The following is a 22390-nucleotide window of genomic DNA, read 5'->3' as shown; positions in this document are numbered from 1 at the left end:
TTATTTATCTACAGTTTTTTTAAAGTCTCTCTTTTTATGGGTATTGATATTGCCATAGTTTTTCATTTTCAAATATGGTTAAACATCTCCCAAACAAGAAATACAAACCCACCCAGCCTTGAATTGACAATACAAGTTGTGAAATAAAAAGTTGCCAAATCCTCAAAAGGACTTTTTACCTTCCTTAACAAGCCAAAACGATGTCGTATTTGTTTCTACCTACCATATTTGAAATCCAGTAACGGCTGGTTTTCTCAGTTCTCTCACTCTGTCTTCTTTTTCGCCACCTTGCACGTACCCCAAGAACCCAAAAACCGCCACACCCAGCAAACCTCACACACCCCATTACTCCCTTTTGTCCATTTCTTCATGCTGATTCAAGGTGCTAACTCTTAAAAAGAATCAAAAACTTTTTTTTCTCTCTTCAAAATTTGCAGTCACAATTTCTGGGTTCCACTCCAAATGGCGACACGTGGGCTCAGACCCATAATTTCCTTTTCAGCTCGAACAACCCCATTTAATTTCTTGTTCATATCTGAGTTACAAACCCATATACTCTGTTGCCCAGAAAAAGCCTGCCTTTTGAGTTCAAAGCAAATACATTTCAGAGCTACTTTGTGTGTTTGGTCTGTTTTTTGAGGAAAATGGCTGCTGGGAATTCGAAGAATTTGATGCCCACTGAGGCTAAGGAGGAAGAGATGGTGTCTGATACTGAATCCGTGGTAACCTTACTTCTTTACCTTAAATCTTCATAATGGGAATTTGATATGTACTTTAGGTTTGTGAATTTTGTGTAGCTGAATTCAGTTATGGATGCTGCTGGTTATTCAATATACTTTGGGCTTGTTCTTTCACAAAATTTTGATTAAGTGTACTGGTTGAGTTGTAGACTCTGCTGATTTTTACATGTCTGTTTTGGTTATTGAATTTTATGTTTATTAAGTAAAAAAGTTTAAAAATTGAAATGGGTACTCTCTCTCTTCTTGCTATCTTACAAATTTGTGATCATTGTGAATTTGACTGCATAAGTACAGTTATTGACCCTTTTGATTATTTTCGTGTATGTTTTTGATATTTGATTCTTTTGGGTCCTTATTGATTGAAATAGTCAAAATGTCTGTGGGCTTCTTATCTGTTTTGGTTCGTTTAGATATGCATTAAGTATTGAGATATTGACCATTTTGGTTGTCCTTTTTGTTTCCTTTTCCCCTTCCCATGAGTAATGAATTCACAGATTTAAGATCAGGAAAGAAAGAACTTCATGGAAATTCTGTTGGCGGCAATTCTATGACTCGTGAAGCTGAGGTCACTAGTTCTAATCTCCTATTTCCCTCCTTGGGATGAAATCTTGCTTATATATTTTAATAAGAACATTGAAAGTGAAAAATAACAAATATCACCTTGCTTTCCTACATGCGATGTGTATTGCTAAAACTGGAAGAAATTTGGATATAACTTGCAACTAATTGAAAATTAGAAATCTTTTTTAGAAGGAGACTTGGTTGATCCAAATGTCTATTTATTGAATATTAACTCATGTTCATTAAACTTGATCATTATGTGTTGGTTGTTCAAGATGTGAAGTGGGCTTCATCTATGTATTGCTTTCTTGAGATATGCATTAGGTATTGAGGTCATTAAAAATTATTACCTCATTCATATTTGACCCTTTATGTTCTTCAGTAAGATATGAATCAGTGATCTTTGGAGAATTGAATCCTTTTAAATTCATACTTTTGTTATGGTCGTCATTTTGTTGATATTATGCGTGATGACCTTCTTTAATGGCCATAAAAATAAATGAAACATGAATGAATTCAATTTATTTGTGCAAAGTAGGTATCATTGGTGCTTTTTGTTATCTTGTACATTATTGAGTGCATTTGGAAGGAAATTTTACAATAGAGAATTTTAAATTCATATAATATTTCTAGAAGCATTGTGTCAATCACTCAAGGTTCAGTTTTCCCTTCCTGTAATATTACATTTCCATATGCCAATTTTTGTTTTGTTTTCTTTACTGCTTTTGGATCTCCATTTTCTTGCACTTAGATATTAAATTAGGAAAACTGTTTTAATCATTGTTGATAGAGTAGTTAACGTCCTTCCATTCTGTTTTTTAAGGATTTTTTTTAAAAAAATTAATTTTTATGATTAATAATAACTCCACATATGTCTATGCTTGCTGTCATATGTTTTGTTCACAGCCGGTCCCAAACCCAGAAAAAGGAGGAGGTTTGCGGTAGGTTGACTGCCAGCGCGTAAAATTTGGTCACTCTATTATGAATGATTCCACTATAGATACATATTAGGAGTTTCCCCTAGATTACATGTGGCCAACCTTGATTAATTTGTTAAGGATCCATTGCTGGCCCCAAAATGTGGGACTCAGGCTTGGTTGTTGTTGTTGTATGATCAGAATCTTTGAATTAGTAAAGGCATGCTGCACTTGCTTCGCATTACAGATATTTCATAATTTAAGCTTGCTTTATTTTATGAAGCTTTGTTCTAGGGTGGTAGAGAAAATTTGACTTCGTGTTCCATGGTGTTTGGAAAGTGGAAGGACTATTATGACATTCAATGTTAGGGCCAAGAATGGTCCAACATTAATGGACATAATATAATGTAAATATCCAATTGATTCAACATGTTAAAAGTGTTCACTTCATAAGAAAATCTAATCAAGATTCTTGGAATTAGGAATGGAAAACTGGATACTTTCCATTTTATCTAAATTGCAATACTAATTACCACCTAACAAGCTTTCTCACATAAGCTAATGAAATCTTATGTGTTCCAAGTTCCAACAGACTAGGACTGCAAGCTTTATTCGTTAAAAACATGCTCATATTAAATTTTCCTAGCATTCATCGCCTCAAGAGAGAGCAATGTGCTATTTTTAATATGAAAATCATGATTAAATAATAAATGTGTTAAGCAACAAATTAAAGAATCCCCAATAATAAGACTTTTTATATTTCATATAAGTAAATAATTTATTAATAAAATAAGTCACGGCAGGCTCATGACTTTGAGCACACCGTAATCTAAAAGAATTACTTAAATTATGCCAAAAAATAAGTGATTCTTTGAAATCCAGTAGAGCGATACTACCCGTGAGACCCCATGCACGGGTCCAATTAAACAGAGTTCAAATTAGCAAGACTTCAAGCTAGTTTTTTGAACTGATTGTATTCTTAAAAATACAATCATTGTGCTCCTTCCACAATTGCCACATAAAAAATAATGGTGCAATTTTTAAATCGCCTAATAGTGCTTCCCAAACCAAAAACCAAAATCTCCATCCAGTTGATCACACTCCTTCATAACACCCAATGGCTCCCAAACAACCTAAAAACTAGGCTCCATAAATCAAAGGCAACTTCAGAATGGAGCAACGAATGGTCTACCGTCTCCTCACTACACCAGCAGATATCACTAAAGGGTCATTCCCCAGGTGGTTGTCCAAACAAAGAAAAAGACCCTCTTAGGTGCCTTAGCATGCCAAATTCTCTTCTAAGGGAAAAAGTTTGTTGGTGCACCTTGAATAACCTCATTATAAGAGCACACGGAAAAGATGCCACTCCCTTTTCAATTTCCATTCCCGTCACCCCTTCCCTCCTAGGAATATTGTAGTACCGAAGATCTAAGAAAGAAATGGCTGCTTCCAACTCCCACTCATGAAAACCTTCATGAAATCTCATGTTCCAGGTCTGCCATACTGCTTCTACATGACAATCCAAAATTGAATGGAATGAGGCATTTTGATTAAGTGAGCAAGCATAAAGGTTTGGAAACAACTCTTTAAGAGAATGACTCCCACACCACACATCTTGCCAAAGCCTTAAACATCCCCTACCTCGAAAGACACAAATCGCTGCAAAGTGTCCCAGCCTGCCCTAATACTCTGCCATAAGCTACAGCCATGAGGTACCCTAACTAATCCCAAAGTCCAACCACCCCATCCCTCCCCATATTTCTTAGTAATAATCCGTCGCCATAAATGAGTTACCTTAGTTCCAAACCGCCATAACCACTTAACATAAAGGTTTGGATTAAAACTCCCTAAACGTCATATCTCTAACCCACCAGTGGCAATAGGAGAACATATGGTGTTCCATGCCACCAAAGAGAACTTAAACTCTTCATCCGAGGCGCCCCACAAAAAGTTTCCCTATAATCTCTCCAGCTGTTTAGTCATACTAGAAGGAATAGTAAACAAGGTGAGGTACACTATAACATCATACTTAAATATTGTTAGTTTCATATTACTCATATGCAAGTAAATGTATATCCATAGGCAATCAGAAAATGCCACTAAACTCTAGAAATGGACGAAGGGCTGAAATTGAAATCCAAATGATTAAAGAATTGCTTTTAATAATAATATCATCAACTTAAGATAGTTTACCATATGATTTCCTTTCCATAAAATGCATTCAACAATTAAATGAATGTTGATAAGAACAAATGATACCACTTTAGCAAACAAATAGGAAACACTTGACCTTTAACCTTTTTATCTAGTGACCAAAAAGAATATCATAGTTTGAAACATTTGTAAAAGGACAATTAGAACATAAAGATGGGTCTAAAAGGATTCCAATTTACAAATGTCGCTAATTTCTAGTAGTGTAATGCGAGGTATTAAAATTTATAACAACTTGCTATGGTGGCAAGTTATAATTAAAGTAACATCATTTTCACATGGATCTACCATCGACACCACTTTAGTATACTGAAGTATATGATATGAATATGTGTTGACATTAAAATGCCTTTTAGTTTCCTTTTAAGCTATTTCCTAATTTGTTTTAATTCTAGCAACGCGTGTTGCCATGCTAGAAAGCATGGTGGCATGCGTTATTTTTTTTACTTTAACTTCCTAAAGAACCGCTATGGAAAGTAACGATTCTTATTTCAACTTCTTAATGAACCTCTATGGAAAGTAACGACTCTATTTAAGAAGTATAAGTTTATTTGTCTCTTACACTATACATTGAAAAGAAAAGAGAGGAAAGAGAGAGAATGTAAAAATTTTAAGAAAAGGAAAAAATAATGAATCAAAAGAAAGCATATCATACTTCCAAGTACAACAACAACAAAACCTTAGTCCCAAAATTTTTGGAGTCAGCTATGGATCTTTAATAGATTAGTCAGGATTGACCACATATTTACCACCAAGTAGGAGAGCAAAAAATTTGAATGAGTGTATTTTGTTATAATATCTATTGTGTGTATAAGAATCAAGGCTCTATCTCAAACATATTATGCCTTTTCGTTTCAAACTATGTTCTTATTCATTTCAACTTTACCAATGCATGTTGCCACGCTGAAAAGCATGGAGACGTGCGTTATTATTATTATTTTAATTCATTTTTCTAAAGAACCACCATCATTAATAGTGGGTCTCAATTTAGTAAAAACACTAAGACCACTACCAATAGGAGCATGGGCATGGTTGTTGTTATTTTTTCTTTTTACCTTTTTTTTATAAATTTTTTAAATTCATTTAGATCAAGTTTCAAAATTCATGTGTATAGTTTTCTAAAAACTTTAGAATTGTAGAACTTCTATTAATGGCAATAATTTTGGCTACCGGCCATGGTATAATAGTTACGAAGTGTGAAATATGGAACTCTTGAGGACTTAAGTTATTGAAAAAAAAAAAAAAAATCAATCCTGAATCCCAAGCATATTGTTTTGAACTGTATGAAGTCAAGGTATTCATCATAATAATTGCCTATATGCCTAAATGGACCTTTTCACACCAAAATTAGATCCAATCTAAATCAAATTTTCTTTTATACTTTTTTTTTTCAAATGATGTCCTGGTTCTTTCAACATTTGCAACACTTTTCACAATGCTGCAAAGCATGGTGGCATGTGCTATTTTATTATTTTAGATTCATTAATATTATCATCAAAAGTAAGTGGTGTAATATAGTTAAAACAGATTGCTACTACAAGTGGAAGCATGTTGTAATGCACATTTCTTAGCTTTAATTAATGGAGACTGCTATTAAAGGTGAATGAGTCTAAGTTACTAGTAAAACTAGAAGAGTAAAATTTGCTATTACAGTTTTTGCCTTTTGGTTCTACATATGGCCCTGCTACTCGGTGAGAAAGGTGAGTCTACTATTCAAACATTTTTTGGTAAGTAACCATTCTATATAGAGTCAAGATATTCAACATAATTATCACGTTAAATGTAAATGTGCTGATTTATGTACAATAGCTCATTTACAGAAGGTATGTTTTTTTAATTTTATTTTTGTTGAATGGTAAGTTACACAAGCACCTGATGTGCCTCGAACCCATGACCTTACCCTCCACCTATAACTTATAAGGGAAGGAGGTGCTAGTTGAGCTAGAGCTCATTAGTATTTAAATACGGTCAGTTTCCTTTTTATACAAATTTTTTCTCTGCTTTCATTCAAGCTTCACCCCAGTTTCTTTCAATTGTTGCAATAGGTGGTCAGAGTGCTAGGTCTTCTATAATTGGAAGTGTGTAGGTGGATGTATAGTTCATCAACATTGTCATCAAAAGTCATGAGTCTGATTTAATAGAAACACTGGACCATTGAACCACTAGTAGAGGTTGCAATGTAGTGCTACAATGGTTAAACCTAGGCCTATCATCTGCATCTAGCAGATGAGTAAGATGGAACTCTACTGTTTGAAAACAAACTGAAGTCAGTTGAAATATAATGAATGTGTTGGTTGAAAATTCTTTTGTTGTGTGGTTTTTTGTTACTCCCTCAATTCCATTTTTACTGTTCACTGTTTCTTTTTGGGATGTCTCGAATCAATGTCCACATTGAAAAGTTAACGTGCATAATTTGAATAACTTTACTAATGTTGCCTTATATTTTATTGAAAATGTTAGTGCCTCTTGTCCTTTCTCTTTCTTTGAATTGAAATTAAAGAGGGTCATGTTGGACGCTTATACCTTTTTATTTGATAGAAATGCATTAAATGATTTCCTTTTAAAAAGTTGGATTTTTTAAAGCAGACAAACAAAAGAGATGGAGGAAGTATTTAAAATGCTGAAAGGTTTTCACCTACAATCCTTAATTGCCAGAGTTGACTAGGGCAGTCTTTAAATTAGCCCTCCTTATTTAAAAGTTAAATCAAAGATTGTGATGGTCCTCCTTCATAAGGCTTAAAAGTGATTAGCAGCTGAATATTTGTGGCAGCTAAACTTAGGGATTACAATACAAGGAGTTTACTATTATAAATGGAGCCTTAGGACTTACTGACTCAAATTAATGTAGAGTAACTTTATGGTTTGAATAAAGTAACAAATTATGGCGTCAAGTTATTGCAACCAAGTATAGCGAGGCTAGAGGAGGCTGGTGCACTAGATTTGTACGAGGTACTCATGGGTGTGGGATGTGGAAGAGCATTAGAGAAGGAGCCGAGAAGTTCTTTGGACAGGTAGAGTATAATGTGGGGGAGGGTCACCGTATTAGTTTTTGGCATGATCCTTGGTGTGGGAGTACTCCTTTAAAGGACCTTTTTCCTGATCTGTTTACCCGTTCCCGATCTAAGGAGGCTTGGATTTCTGACCTTATTGCATCTGCCTCAGAAGGGGGAAGTAGGAGCTGGAATTTTCAATTCTGTCAAGCTCCAAAGGATTGGGAGCAAGACAATGTGTGTTCTTTCATTGAGTTTATGTATTCCCACATGCTGAGGGGTGAGGGGGATGATACTTTGACTTGGAAGTTGTCTAAGAAGGGGGTGTTTAATGTGCGCTCTTACTATAAGTTGTTTGGTCCCTACAATGAGGTTTTTCCTTGGGAGTGTATTTGGTGTGCAAAGGTGCCTAAACAGGTGTCTTTCTTTTTATGGACAGCAGCTAGGGATGGGATACTCACTATTTATAATCTAGTTAAGTGTGGTCAGACCTTGGTTAACACGTGTTGTTTGTGTTGTTGTGATGGGGAAACTGTGGACCATCTTCTTCTCCACTGTAAGTTTTCTCATGCATTATGGAGTGCAATTTTCGAGGTATTTGGGATCCATTGGGTAATGCCGATGATAGTTAGCTCTCTCCTCTTTGCTTGGAGAAACTAGTTTGGAAAGCATCTGTTAGCCATATGGAATATGGTCCTGGCATGCTTAATGTGGCTGGTTTGGACGGAATGTAATAAACGCATCTTTGAAGACAAGGAGGGAACCTTAGATCTTTTAAAAGCTGTTCTCTTCGGTACTTTGTTTCAGTGGGCGTGTGTTTGGGGTTTTACGAATTGCATTTCCATTTTTGATTTCTTACATTCTATTAGATTGAGTCTTTGAATCTGCTCTTATTTTTCTTGATCAGAATGTTCACCATCGTGAACATGATGCTCAATTTTTTTGAATAAAAGTTTTATTACCTATATAAAAAAAAAAGGATTGAATAAAGTAACTTGGAAAAGAAATGACAGAATTAAGGGTTGTTGTGGAGCCCATATTTTCAGATAACTCAAATAAAGAAGGTATTTTCCTGGGTTATATGCCTTACTCAGTGAAAGATCTCCTAGCCTGTTGGAGAGGCAGCTTCAAAGGCAATCAAAGATATCACGTGTGGAATGCTATCCCGCTATGCCTAATCTGGTCTTTTTGGAAGGAAAGCAATGCTAGATCATTTGATGGGATTTAAGCATCTTTGCTTCATTTGAGACTCTGCTTTCTTAGATCTTTGTTTAATTGGTTGAGGAGTATGGGAGATTGTTGTTGTTCTTTTTTAGGGTTCTTGAATCTTTGTGATTTTAGGTCTTCATTTTTCGCGTTGCCCTTGTATATTCCTTATGTACTTGGGATTCTCCCTTTTTCAATTCAATAAAATTTCATTATGTAAAATTGAAGAAGGCTATTTCAAGTTTACGCCATTATTACATAGGTCTTGTTTCAAAGTACCCAATCAGATTGTCTTCTTAAAGTACCTAACCACTATTAAAAGCATTAATACATTATGGTCGTTTTTCAAAATAGTTGCTATGTAGTGTTGGAGGGGCTCATGGCTGTGGCATGTGGAAAAATATTAGAGCTGGTGCGGAGATTTTTTTTTGATATTCCTCTAAAGGACCTTTATCCTGATCTGTCTGCATGTTCTGTGTCTAAAGAACCTTGAATTTCTGACTTGGTCTTTTATGCTTCAGAGGGGGAAGTAGGAGCTGGAATTTACAATTCCACTGTGCTTTTCATGACTGGGAGTTAGAGGGTGTGTATACTTTCTTTGAGCTTCTTTATTCCAAATTGCCAAGGGATGAGGGTGATGATCATTTGACTTGGAAATTGACTCGGTCAGGAGTTTAGGATGTGTGCTCCTATTATAATTTTTTGTCTGATCCTCCTAATGCTTCTTTCCCTTGGAAGAGTATTTGGTGTGTAAAGGCACCTAAAAGAGTGTCTCTCTCTTTATAGAAAGCGGCTTGGGATATGATTCTTACCATTGATAATCTTGTTAAGAGGGGATTGCCCCTAGTTAATTGGCGTTGCTTGTGTTGATTTGATGGGGGAAATTGTGGACATCATTGTTTGCTCATGCTTTGTGGAGTGAAGTTTTTTTTTATGTTTGGGATTTATTGAGTGATGATGCCAAAGGAGGTTGTTTCTTTACTTTTTGCATGGAGGAATTGGTTGGGGAAATAATTTTCAAGTATTTGGAATATGGTACCAGCTTGTTTAATGTGGTTGATTTGGCAGGAGTGCAATACTCGTACTTGAAGATATGGAGAGACCTTTAGATTATTTGAAATCTTTGTTAGTTGGGACTTTGTTTGAGTGGTCTTGTGTTTGGGGCTATACATGTTGTACTTCCATTCTTATGAAAATAAGAAACGTAGAGAGTAGTCTTCTTTTTGCTCAAAGCTTGTTTGTATAAAATTACTATGAGGGCTATTCTTATGAAAATGTAAAATTATCATAGGGAGTTTTAAATTTAAGCTATACATTTGGATAATACCTGCACATAAATTTAATTTATTTAGATAGTGCTGTGCATAACTAACATGAAGTCTATATTGTGTTTGTACTTGGTTTTCAATTAGTATGATTACTGCAACAGATTGCTTTTTTGAAAAATTAGTGTGGGTAGCCAATTTTTACCTACCGTAGGCAGTTTGATGAATTATGTGTATTGTCACATAAAATTGACATACATACACGCTAGATGTGGAAGCTTATAAAAATGGATTTTCCTTGCCATTTGTCCACTAATTTCATACAAATTTTTTAACCTTTTTATATTCTTTTCCTATTCTCTCCCATTTCGCACTCTACTTATTCTTTTTAAAATTATCAGGGATCTACAGATTCTCAACCACCTCCATTGCGTCTGTATAGTATAAATGTGGGCCAATGGGATGATCCAAAAGTGGCTAATCGACAATGTGGCCAATGTGGTAAAGTTGGAAATTTGACTTGTTTCTCAGCTAGTTTCCGCAAATGGGTATGTTTGACTATCAATTTCTCTGCTTACTTTCCTCAATATTTCCTTCAATTCATACAGTATCTTTTGTATTAACTTTATTTCTTACCATATGCTCTAATTCTTGGAATATTCAGGCACTTAGGAGAGCTACAGAAGAAGAGCTCAAGCAACACTGCAGCCGCTGTGGTGAATTTGGACATAACTGTTTGAGTTGTTCCACGCCCATGACCGATGAATGGGTATTACTTAACATTTATCCACCCATTATCTTGATATTTGTTACAAATTTTTGACAATGTTTTTTCTAATTTAAATCTTTCACCTTTTTTTGTTTTGTTTTTCTTCTTTACATGGAATTTTCAGGTACGGTTTCCTAAACCTCGACCAACTAAAGCTGCTCCAACTGGCCCCATCAAATCTCCAAGGAAAACAAGGAAACCACCACACTGCAGTGAATGTGGTGCAGCAGGACATAATCGACGGAGTTGTATAGTCCGTCGCATAATCATGAAATGAGTTGTTTATGTTTTTCCTTATGCTGAACTTGTAAACATCTGTACCTTGCTTATGTTTGTTCTGGTTTTCAGTTCAACTTGGTTTTGACCATTTGAGACATTTCAATGGCTTTTGGTGCTTGGAACTAAAAGTTAAATCTATTCAGTTAAGAGCCTTGAATATATAGACTAATGAAGGCCCCCCCCACCTTTTATTGTTCAATGGCTTTTGGTGCTTGGAACTAAAAGTTAAATCTATTCAGTTAAGAGTCTTGAATATATAGACTTCTCATGCCCCTACCCCCACTCCTTTTTATGTTTCTAGTCATCTTTGATAATGTTAGAAGTAAAAATGATATTATTTCAGAGTCTGAAAACTGTGAAGTTATAATGTAAACTGGAAAATGTAATAGGGTTAGAACATTTTGAGGTGTGTTATAACTATGCATATTGTCACCTATGACCAATTCGTTGAGTCTTCTTATAAGTGCCAAGTTCTCAAGCATGTTTATTGATTAAGACTAAACCTCAATAGATGGCCATAAAGTTAAATCCTATCTGTTTCCTTAATGTGCAGATTGTCAAAAATGATGGTCTGAAAAAGGAAATCCACTCTGCACTCATGATTAATAAATGGCAGTTGCCTGGCATTCATGAGCTGGTATTGCTGTAGTGAACTAGTGGTTTTCTTTTGCGCTGTCTAATTTGAAGGTTAAAAACATTTTTTAACTGAAGGAAATGAAGTCATGAGCTGGTTGCATTATTGCTGCCATGTCATGGGCCACGGGCTAGTTAGCGTATGGCTCAAAGCTCACATTACCAATTTATGAATTAAATTCTTCATTTTTTTTTAATCTTGAATTACGTACATGTATAACTTTGAAGGAAATGTTGGTCATCTAAATTGGAGTCATATAATTCACCGGATGTGAGGTCAAAACACTTAAAAATAAAATCGTAGTATTCTGAAAGACCACTTTTCAAGATTTTAGAAATGGACTGGGTAGTTTTGTTTCACTAAGGTTTGCAGTCGTCGAGTTAGAAAGGGATAGTCGTTTCAAAGTTAGACAAGGGATGTTATTGTTTTGAAGAGATATAATTGTGGATGTTAGACCTGACAAACGGGTTGGGTCAATTGGATTTGACTTTGGTCTAGTTTGATTTGAGCCAAATCAAATTCAGGTTAGAAATGAGTTCTGCTAAATAAGTTGAAAAACCCATAATACTTACCTAGTCTTTTTAGGATTTGATCAACCCGATCTCTCTCTCTCTCTCTCTCTCTCTCTCTCTCTCTCTCTCACACACACATATTAAATTTCACAAAAAAAGAACCTAATGATACTGTTTTTGTCCTCTATTTAATACAAATAAAAGAACAAATAAATAAAAACATTATGCATACAGCGTTGAGCATGAGTCGAGCATGTGTGTATTTGCCTTTAAAATGTCGTTTGACTAATACACGTAAGATTGTAGAGGGAACGATTTGTCATCAACTAGCCATGAACAAATTATCAACTAAGTTGGGAATGAATTTAACAATTTTGTAGAATTCAGGGATAGTGACGATGGAAGGTGGCAGCGACGAAAATCTCTATATCAAGTATCGAAAACAAAAATCTCCTTTGATAAAAGGTCAAACTATGTGACTCGGGAGTCAACTCGACTTTACATTTCAATAGATCGGGTTTGAGTTGACCCTTTTTTTATGGGTCCAAAAAATTCTTACCAATACCCATATTTTCTCCAATACCCATATTTTCTCTTTGGATTCAAGTAGGTTTTTTGGTTTGGGTCCAGTTTTGCCAGGTTTAAAAAAAATCTAAAGTGCATACCTATGGTTTACCCTAATAAAATATATTTGACATGGAATTCCCAAAATTTAACAAGATATATGAGGGCCTTGAATGTAAATACTTAACAACTTGAGAAAGTTTAGTTGCGCAATAAAATCTCACAACATCAATGTTTTAAGTTGTAGTGAGTTTATGTATAATTTATTTTATTTCATTTCTTTTTGACCCGTGAAAGACCAACATCTTAGCTTGTTGCGAAAATAAATGTTACGACTTACAGGATTTTGTTATGGTCGTAAAGAACTCTACCGAATATGATTTAGAGTCTTTGGACAAGGTTTTTATATTATGGGCAGTTATTGTTTTCAATAAATAAAAACGACTGTCGTTTGATGATATAGTTACAACATATATATTCTTGGTCCACAAGGTAAAAAAGACCCAAGAATCTCAATAAACAAAAAACTCTGCCGCCGTTTCAAAGAACTTTAAACGGAGAAAAATATGTGAGCGATCCTCCGAACGACGGCGTTTTAGCTTCTTGAAGAATTGGAACCGACGTCGTAGCGAAGGTTTCTATTTCTCTCCACAATATATTGACGGTGTTCACATTTTCCTGTTAACCAAACAAAATTTTGTTTTGTTGGAAAATTCAAATCCTATAGTTATATACCAATCTCTCTGCAATTTTCTCTGCCATGCTCTGCTAGGACCTTTTCATTTCTGCAGCAACGGAATGGCACGTGCCATTTGGATATCCTTCTGGAAAGTTCCAATGTGCCGCTTCCACTTCCAGCTTCGGGGGAAGATTCTGAATCCACATTTCTAACGCTTCAATGGCAGAGTTAGTAATTTGCTTCAATATTTAGTTTATTTCATTGTGGGGGGAAAAAACAGTTGGGATAGAAAAAGAAAATTGAAATTGCTGTTTGCCTTTTTTGACTTCTTAATTTGCAAATTATATTTGAAGAATCATTTATTGAAGTTAACTTTTTTTTTGGTATATGCAAAGTGAATATTGTAAAATCTTTTGGAGTTTAAACACTTCGTTAATGTGAATGTATTTGTATAAAGAGGAATTCATTGTCTGGTATTTGCACTTTTAGAAACAAATGTAGAAAGAGGAGAGCAATTAATGTACCGGTGAAGAAGAGCGAGTTGATTCGACGAAAATTAACATTAGTAGAAGTAGTAAAAAATGACATGTTAATTAAGGAAGTAACAGAGAGTATAACTTTAGATGGAATAGAACGAATGAGTTGACTAATCTGTTAAGGATCTATAGTAAAGTTTTATTTGACTAATTTGTTGTTGTTGTTGTTGTTTTGGACGTTGGAAAGAATTAGTATAGGAAAAGGAAAGGAAAGTGCTTAACAATGGATGAATTTCTTGCATTCTTCTAGAGATCCTAATTGAGGCTTAAGAAGTTGTGATTTCGTTGACGCGAGTTTATCTTGAAATCGGAAGGCATGTATAAATGATATCCAAAAGGATGAGTAGTGATAACCCGCCTAGCATCTTTGTTAAGATTAAATCTCCAAGCCTCCATTGCTTCGACAGTGTTAATGATAACAAATAATATCCTCCACTATTAATGTTTCTCTGCCCCAGGTCATAGGTTTTAATGTACTTATCTTCAACTCTTTTTTTTTTCTGCTTAGTCACTGCCTATGGTTGAAGACGTGAGATTGGGATCAAATCAATACACCCAAGTTAGTCCTTGAGAATGGATGTACGCTGGTTCAATGCCATCTCCTGAAGAACAGTTTGTTATGGCTTAATTTTTCATTTGATAAGACTTTATTCCAGAGTGCCGTGGCTCTCTTATTGTGTGGATTGGCAAAAACTTCGAAAAAATCGGAGAGAGGATGAAACATTTTAAATAAGGCTCCTGAATGTTTTAAATGTTGGAACCAACAGTTGAGTGTAGAGCTGTGAAGGCAACTGTCACTGCCTTAATTGACGATCTTCTGAAAATGTAGAGTTATATTGATCTCGGAGATCATGTATCTTATATTTTCAATGTGGCCATCAAAAAATTCATTTCTTTCATGCTACTACTGTTTGATGGCTTACAGTTCTTGGATGAGGATAAGAAGGGCATGCGTTTTTTTTGTTTTTTTGTTTGTAGGGATATGTTTCTGTTCTGGCTTGAATCTTTGAACATGTGATTCAGGCTATAACTGTTTTCTCCCATGAATAAAGAAGGCATTCTTTTGGGCTGGAAAAGTTAGGAGGGGTGCTACTCAGTTGGGGGTTTTCAGGGCTGCTGCCCTGACAGCTCTGCATTCCATCTTTTTTATACCAAAATCACTATAATGTTCTACAATGGTAGAGGAAATTAATCATCCCTGTTTTCCTCCTTTGAGATCATGTTCTTAAAGAGATTAACCAAACATTTCTGTAGGCTGGTCTATTGTATGGGGGCAAAACTAGGTTTCTAGATTAATTCAAGGTTAAGATATTACAACATTCTTTATCAAGCTTGTAGGTAAGTATCATTTGAATAGTTGTATCGGGTTGTTTGACATGTAGCATGATGTGCTTCAGTTTACCATATCAATGTGCAAGAAGTTCAAGACAGTAATGTTTAGCATATGACAAGTACAGAAAAGAGAGGAGGGTCAGATTAGTAGGTTGTTTGTAGCCCAAGTTCTGGGCATGGGATTTAAGGTTCCTATTTCGTGATTATTAATTCTTATCTTTTAGTGATTTATTTGATCATTTAACCACCATGGTAATGTCTTTTTGTTCTTGGTTTTGGTTAAATAGGACCAATAATCCTATTTTAAAGGTTTATTCACTTCCCATTTGGACATCTGCCTGGCTGCTATGAATGCTTCCTATCTTATCTATGATTATAAAGAGGATTGCCTCCTTTTCAAGCCATTCTTGTGGAGAAGCTAATCAAGCTGATTATTGATTGCTGAGTTGATTTATTTATTTTATTTTTATTTCAGTGTTTTGCTTTGAGTTAGATTACGTTCTTCCTTTTGAGACTTTGATTTTGTATAATTATTTTTTTCTGTTTGTATTTGCTATTTAAAAATGGAAAAAAAAAGAAGAGAGGAAGAAGATAAAACCTTGTAACGGAAAGAAAAAAAGGAAATAGCAAGGGTCAATTCTCTTCATTTCCATGCAAATTTTGTGACTACAGCAATGAACACGTGGAGAGAATGTCAACACGTGGTGTTAAAAGGCATCTTTTTTTCTCAAGCATTGCCATTTAATGCCTCATTCTCATCATAGACTTAGGGTTGAAGTGCTTCTCAAACGGAGAGGAAGTAAAAGGAAGAATATTTTCAGTGCCGTTGAAATTATCCTATATGGCAGATCAGAAATCATCAGGCGTAATTCCTACCAGCTGCATTTTGAAGAATGAAGTCCAGAAAGACAGATCTAAACTCTTGGTAATTGAACACCCATGCATCATCATCTGTCTATTTTGATCTTTTAATTTCTGGTGGGGATTTCAGCTTTATGAGTCCAATATAATCATTAAATTTACCTGCATTTTATGATAAGATTTTAGTTTTTAATGGTAGATTGATTAAGCCGATATAATTTTGTGGAGATTTTGTTGCCTAATATGTTATGCTTGCATCGATTTGTTGAATTTAGGGGTACTGAAGATGGTTGTTTTTCAATGAATTTGAACTGTATCTTTTTGGATTAATGGAAGCAGACTAGGATTAGATAATTAGACCAGAGAATTTATACTCTTCCTTAGGTAAATCTCTGTCAATGGAAATTGGAAATGAATATTGTGAGGATATCCTTATTGACCAGTCTTCCCTTATAGATCTTGCCAGGAAAGGTGACCATTTTACCAGCCTAGATGGTCTCCATTCTGATACTGATAACAATGTTCTGGAGTGGCCCCTTGTTTAAAGTGGAATACCATTTGTCAACAAGTCCTTGGAAATACTGTAATTTGAGTCTCTGAACTGTGAAGTAAGTGGGGCTGGTAGCATCAGATGAGGACCTACAGTGCTTTGTCTTAACATTTTGCTTTTAGTAAAAAAATAACCATGACTCTCCTTGAATAATGGGATGGGGATACTGAATCGTAGGCCTTATGATGGAAATGCTTGCCCCTTCAGCCAACCTAAATGGTAGAAGATTTTCCTGTGTCTCCATGGTATTTATTTCCTGATCTGACCAGTTCAAATTGCAGACACAAACAGTCTCCTTTTTAAAAAAAAAAAAAAAAAAAAATCAAAAGAATGAAAAGGTGGAAGGAAGGAAGAAATGGGGAGGATGGAAAAAGGCAAGAAGTTGATTTTCTTTCATAAGTGTTTGGTAAAAGGGAAGGAAAAGTGGAGGGATCGAAAGTAAATCTTAACTTCCCTTGTTTGGTAGATGAGAAGATGTAAGGAAAGAATTTTCTATATTATTACTAATATTCCTTTTTTAAATAAAGTGGAAATCTTATCAGTTAGGAGGATGGTAAGCAAATTATGAACATAAATGAACGTTAATATACTTCATTTGGATTCTTCCAGGCGGTCATATCTTCCTGTTGTTGAATTATGCATTTAAGAAAATGCTTTGTATTTTATGTAGTTTTGTGTTTGTAATCTAGTAAATGAGATGGCATATTGTTTCCTTGAAGACATACGATTGAAATTGCTTACTTGCATTGGATTTTCTGGAAGTAACTGAATTGGACACTTCCAGAGCAGTGAATGACATATTTCTATCAAGCCTGGTGAAATGTCCATGTGTGAGTTAACATGGGTTCATTGGAGTAATGTGTATTTGAAGATATGCTGAAGAAAAAAAAGTTATGGGACCTTTTTGTTATGAATTTGTCATAACTCTAACGGAGAAATTCTTTTTATAAAAATTGAATGGAATATCTATTAGGAGGGTCTTTTCTATGTTTTCATACTATCTAGATATTTTTATCTGTGTTTATTGGTGATGTGCTTCCTTGTGCATGGGTGTTCATGACATCTATGGTGGCATTTTCATGGTCATGTGTCATTATGGGAGCATGCTTATTAATCATATGATGAATGCATAATGATTTCTTTTTGGGTGAGATGTTTAAGCCCACAAAATTATTAGCTAGGATGTGTCCCGCTTCTGTTTGTTTTTTCCACTGTCAGTTGCTAGCTTGATGTAGTAGCCTTGCTACAAAAGAAATGAAGAAATAATGTTAGAAGGATCTAGACATTGTGGTTAGCAATATTACTACAAATTGTATCACATGCTTTTCTATAGAAATCTACATTTTTTCAAATGCATTGCTTTGACTTCTAGAGCCCAAATTGTATACATATGGAAAAAAAGGTGAAGGTTTGATCAATAAACAACCTACAATCAAACATTTTAGGCGAAATTTTTTTAGTTAGCTGGTTCTAGCTCATTCTCTAACCGAAGTGGAGCAAGATGTAATACAAAACTTGACCTAGTTAGACTTGTGGGAATTGAGCCATTGAGGTAGGCTATGCATCTGTTACATTTTTAAACGACTAGCTACTAGTGCTCGATATAAAACAATCTTCTCTGTCTTTGCTTCCTCTACCCTCCTACTAGGATAGGAAATCATCTGTGTACTTTCGTAAGGTGACTATGAAGGTATAACCCCCAAGTATTATAATTGTGCCACTAAGGATAAATGTAACTATAACCCTTAAAGTACTTACTCAAGTTAGAAGTTGTTTAACAGCCTCTTTGACACAATCTTGTTACAAAGTGCATAAGAGAAAGCCCAGTTTTGACCATTTGATGATAAAGGCAATAGAATCTTATTAATTTAATTCTTTTTGTTGGAGAAGGTGCTTGCTAGATGTTGAGAACTACTGATTGACGTTCTCATTACAACATCTTGCCTAGCCTAATCCGCCTTTTGAGTGTTTCCACATGTTGGTCATAAACATATATGCTATTGGATATTTACACTTTTCTTGGCTTAAAGGCATAAAGCATAATCTATATGTGAGAAGTGTTGTTTTTTCTCAAACAAAGTGTCTCTCAAAGTATACTGGTCTTAACTAGTAGTAAAGATATTTGTAGTAGCTGTACTAAGTGTACATGGGATTTAGCAGCAAGCAACCATCAACGACATCAAGACCTGTAAATAAAATCTTCAAGGTCTTTGGTTTTGTCAAGTTTTCAGAATTATTTTGAAGGATGTGTGCCGTCTCTCCTTGCAGGCGACAAAGTCTTTCATGAGGATAGGATGGAACTAGTAGTGTCTCTTTTATTTTGTTCTTGTCTGTTGGATTGTTCTGTTGCTTGTTCTTCTTGTTTTGATTTTGTAATTTAAAAAAAAGGGAAACTAGCCCTAGTTCATCGCATCAGTATGGTTCTAGTGTTGGAATAGATTCCCACCTTGGTCTTTGCATTAAGAACTGGATGTTTCATGCGTGGAACAAATTTTGGTTAACTAAATTATCTTTGCAAAATACTGAATCATTCTTAGACACCCAGTGTAACTTTAAGTATTTTTTTCCTTTTAATGCAAATGAGGAATATATATAGTCGACCCTAACTAATTTGTTGAGGATCTATAGCCCCAAAACATTTGGGACCATGGCCATGTTGTTGTTGTCCTAGTTCAATATATGATGAAAGAATCCACAAATAGCTTTACTTTTGCTCTGATTGATGTTTATAATATCTGCTATGCCTTAGAGGGTGTTTTGATGGAGGTGGAGTAGAGGGGTGTAGAGAGAGAACAATGAGAATGGTTTAATTTTCCATGTTAGGATTTTTTTAGAGGGGGAGGAGGAAGGGTTTAGGGGGATTTGGAGGGGTATCTTACCCCTCAAACCCTTTATTTTTAATTCCCTCAATTTGGGGGTATTTGGATGGAGAGGAGGGGGGAGGGGTTCCACTTATATAAAAAATGTCCCAGCATTTTCTTCCGTAATGGGCATCTAGTTTTCTAGAATGATAAGGCCATCAGCCATCTTGGGGTGTTCTCATGCCCCTAACACATTTCATATTGGAGGCAATTTGAAGGAAGGCAAAGCAATTAACTTAGTCATTCTTTTAGGGTTTTTAGTTGATTTCTATTTTTGGGAGGGGGGGGTGGGTGGCTGGAAGGTTTCCATTTAATTCTGTGGATGAGTTGACTTTTAAAACATATTGTTTCAGTTGATCTCTTGAATTTCCAGTTAAGTGTTATGCCTCTTCTTGTAGAAAGAGCGGATGGTTCTCACTAGCAAATTTTGGTTTTTACCAATGTCTGAACTTGATTGTTCTGGAGGCTTTAACCTCCAGAACTTTCACCATGTATTCCCATTCATAATATTTCTGAAAAGCAATTTTACTTGATTGGCATGTTCCTCCCATTGGTTTCCTCAAATAGATGGTGTGCTGCTTAAAGTAAAACTAGTTCCTCCTGTCATTTTTCCGTTTATATATTAAGGTCCTCCTCTTTGCATTTTTCTATGCATTTTATGCCAGATGTTGAGACTTTGATAATTTTCCACTTTTCTTTTTTCACGTCTGTGACCGTGTAGAAATTTAAAGCCAAGAAAATTCTCAAAAATGCTAAGAGGACACATTTACTTATCAAAAAAGCTAGGAGGAAACGTTTGTCAGGCCAAAGCTCAAGGTCATTGGCTGTCAAAAGGAGTAAATTCCTCTCAGCTTGGAGGAAGCGTTTGCCAGGTCAGAGCTTCAAGTTGTCAGCTGTTGATCAGGGTAAAGTTCTGAACCTCACAATAACTGAAAACTGTTCTCTCTCTCTCTGTCTCTCTCTGACAGATAATCTATAGGGAAGAATATTCAGATTTATAATTCAATTCATTCAACTACTATGAATTTTTAAAGTTCATCACAAAAGTTTCATTCTTGTCTTCAAAATTACCTTTCAAACAACATCAAAGATGCTACTGAGATGAGGATCATATGATACATGTTAACAAGTTAATGATTTGTAAAACATGACTTTTTAAAGTTGGTATTTATTGCTTTGGAAGAGACATGCTCTCATTTATAACTATATGTTTACTTATCAAAAAAAAAAAAAAAAATTAGAACTATATGTTCTCTTTTCGTATGAACTTCTATATCTCCTCTAGGTAAGGAAATCATTGACTTGGAGGAGAGCACTGGTCCTGAGGGCAGCATTGAGTTGGGAGAGAGCACCAAAGCTGATTCCCTACCTCATCAAGCTGGGCTAGAAGTGGAGCAGGTAGCCAATTTAGAGAGCTGTGACCTGGTTTCTGCTAACTAATTAAAGCCAGGCCCTGACTCCTAAAACAGTTTTAAGCTGTACTAATAAGTCAAGAAGTGAAACCTATAACTTTCTCTGTCTGCATAAAGATGGAACACATTTCTAAACTCCACCTTTTTTGAATTCACCTTTGTAGTAGATGTTTAAATCATTATATTCTTTGCTTTGGGGTTTTTAATCAACTTAAATTGATAATTTTGGTTTATGTAGTTAGTACTAGTTTGCACCCTAATTTCCATTTGTGATACATGCACAAAATGAATTTTAGTTATCAGGTTTTTATTGTTTATTTTGGGGAAGTTACTAGTTATTCCGTGGAAGAAAAATTTTCTTCCTAAAGCCCATCAGTAGTGATGATTATCCAATGGGTGCCACTTTTACTGGAGAAGTTGATGAGTAATGTTAGGATTACAACTCTTGCCACAACTTGTTTACGTGGTAAGTTGTGGGTGGTGGATCCACCATTTTTACTCCACCACTTAACAACTTGTCACATAAGCAAGTTGTAGCAATAATTATGATCCTAGCATCTTCTGAAATTAATATTGTAAAAGTGCCTTTGAAGTTTGAAATCCAAAAGTTTGGATCCTCCCTTTCCTTATTTCATGGTATTATGGTTAGGGTATGTTATAAATAATTGAACATTTTAGTATAGTTTCATCAATAAAGAAAGAAAGAAAGAAAAGAGAATAAGATTAATGTCGATAACAACCCATAAATGCATGTAATTGCACATCACCAAAGCGTGGACTTTATATTCTCTTATCCAAAAAATGTAGGTTCTACTTGGTTGAAGGCTCTAAATTTTATCACTAACTAGTTCCAAAAAATGAAAATAAAAAATGAGACTTATAAGTGTTAGTTCCAAACATTTTTTAAAATGATGTGATTATTTTCTAACAATATAATAGATACAATTAATACATTTGATTTTCTGAATTAAGTTATATATATTTGTAATTTGAAAGTGTTCTAAATTTTGTAAGTTTTTTTAAATTTTTTTTATGAAGGAAACATAATGCATTTTAAAATCAATTATTCTGTAAGGCAATACATTTTGTAAATAATGTAATGTATGGTTGAAATTTGTTTCTAGTGCTCCTTACAAACAGTTTATCTTCTATACGTAATTTTATTCATTTATCTAAGATAGAATTATTTTCTAAGCCTAATTGAAGTGTATGTGTGTGAAGCTCTTTCTTAGAGACTTGAATTTTGACTTCAACCTTGCCTTCTCATACCCCACAAACACTTATACTTGTGGAATGACCATTATGTTAAGGATGCGTGATGGTATCCTTTATATGTCTTGAATGATCTAAAAAAGAAGCTAATATAAGTGAATTTATAACTTATATTAAAAAATAAATAAATACAAGACTTTAATAACATAAGGAAAAAAAAAGTAATTTTATCAAGAACTTACCAATAATTATCAATGAAGTAGCTCCTCTTTCTACATAAACATTTCCTCCTAAAGCAT

At 34.8% G+C, this 22390-nt stretch overlaps 2 protein-coding genes across 7 annotated transcripts; both read left to right on the top strand.

The window, feature by feature from the left end:
* Nucleotides 1–289: 289 nt before the first annotated feature.
* On the top strand, nt 290–11111 carry LOC142637934 (uncharacterized). The gene is made up of 4 exons (XM_075811911.1): nt 290–722; nt 10292–10438; nt 10555–10659; nt 10784–11111. The coding sequence occupies exons 1-4, from the start codon at nt 645–647 to the stop codon at nt 10934–10936; spliced, it is 483 nt and encodes a 160-aa protein (XP_075668026.1). The 5' UTR covers nt 290–644; the 3' UTR covers nt 10937–11111.
* Nucleotides 11112–13151: 2040 nt separating this feature from the next.
* Nucleotides 13152–21048, top strand: LOC142638417 (uncharacterized). Of its 6 annotated transcripts, XM_075812455.1 has the most exons (5): nt 13154–13282; nt 13421–13554; nt 14372–16120; nt 20189–20372; nt 20753–21048. In XM_075812455.1, exons 3-5 carry the CDS (start codon nt 16037–16039, stop codon nt 20905–20907), a joined length of 423 nt encoding a protein of 140 aa, XP_075668570.1. In that variant the 5' UTR covers nt 13154–13282; nt 13421–13554; nt 14372–16036; the 3' UTR covers nt 20908–21048. The 6 variants fall into 6 exon arrangements, with proteins under 6 accessions (XP_075668565.1, XP_075668570.1, XP_075668569.1 ...); XM_075812450.1 differs by having other exon boundaries at nt 13152–13282; nt 13376–16120; XM_075812454.1 differs by having other exon boundaries at nt 13160–13554; nt 15773–16120.
* The last annotated feature ends 1342 nt before the right edge of the window (nt 21049–22390 follow it).

Source organism: Castanea sativa, chromosome 6, assembly GCF_040712315.1.
Source record: "Castanea sativa cultivar Marrone di Chiusa Pesio chromosome 6, ASM4071231v1".
NCBI lineage: Eukaryota > Viridiplantae > Streptophyta > Magnoliopsida > Fagales > Fagaceae > Castanea > Castanea sativa.
This window is presented reverse-complemented; position numbering and strand designations above follow the sequence as displayed.

Coding starts and splice junctions, on each gene's coding strand:
- LOC142637934 (XM_075811911.1), top strand. CDS start 645: ATGGCTGCTGGGAATTCGAAGAATTTGATGCCCACTGAGGCTAAGGAG. Junction 723..10,291: donor TGTCTGATACTGAATCCGTG/GTAACCTTACTT, acceptor TAAAATTATCAG/GGATCTACAGATTCTCAACC. Junction 10,660..10,783: donor CGCCCATGACCGATGAATGG/GTATTACTTAAC, acceptor TGGAATTTTCAG/GTACGGTTTCCTAAACCTCG.
- LOC142638417 (XM_075812450.1), top strand. CDS start 16,037: ATGGCAGATCAGAAATCATCAGGCGTAATTCCTACCAGCTGCATTTTG. Junction 16,121..20,188: donor AAGACAGATCTAAACTCTTG/GTAATTGAACAC, acceptor GTGACCGTGTAG/AAATTTAAAGCCAAGAAAAT. Junction 20,373..20,752: donor GTTGTCAGCTGTTGATCAGG/GTAAAGTTCTGA, acceptor TATCTCCTCTAG/GTAAGGAAATCATTGACTTG.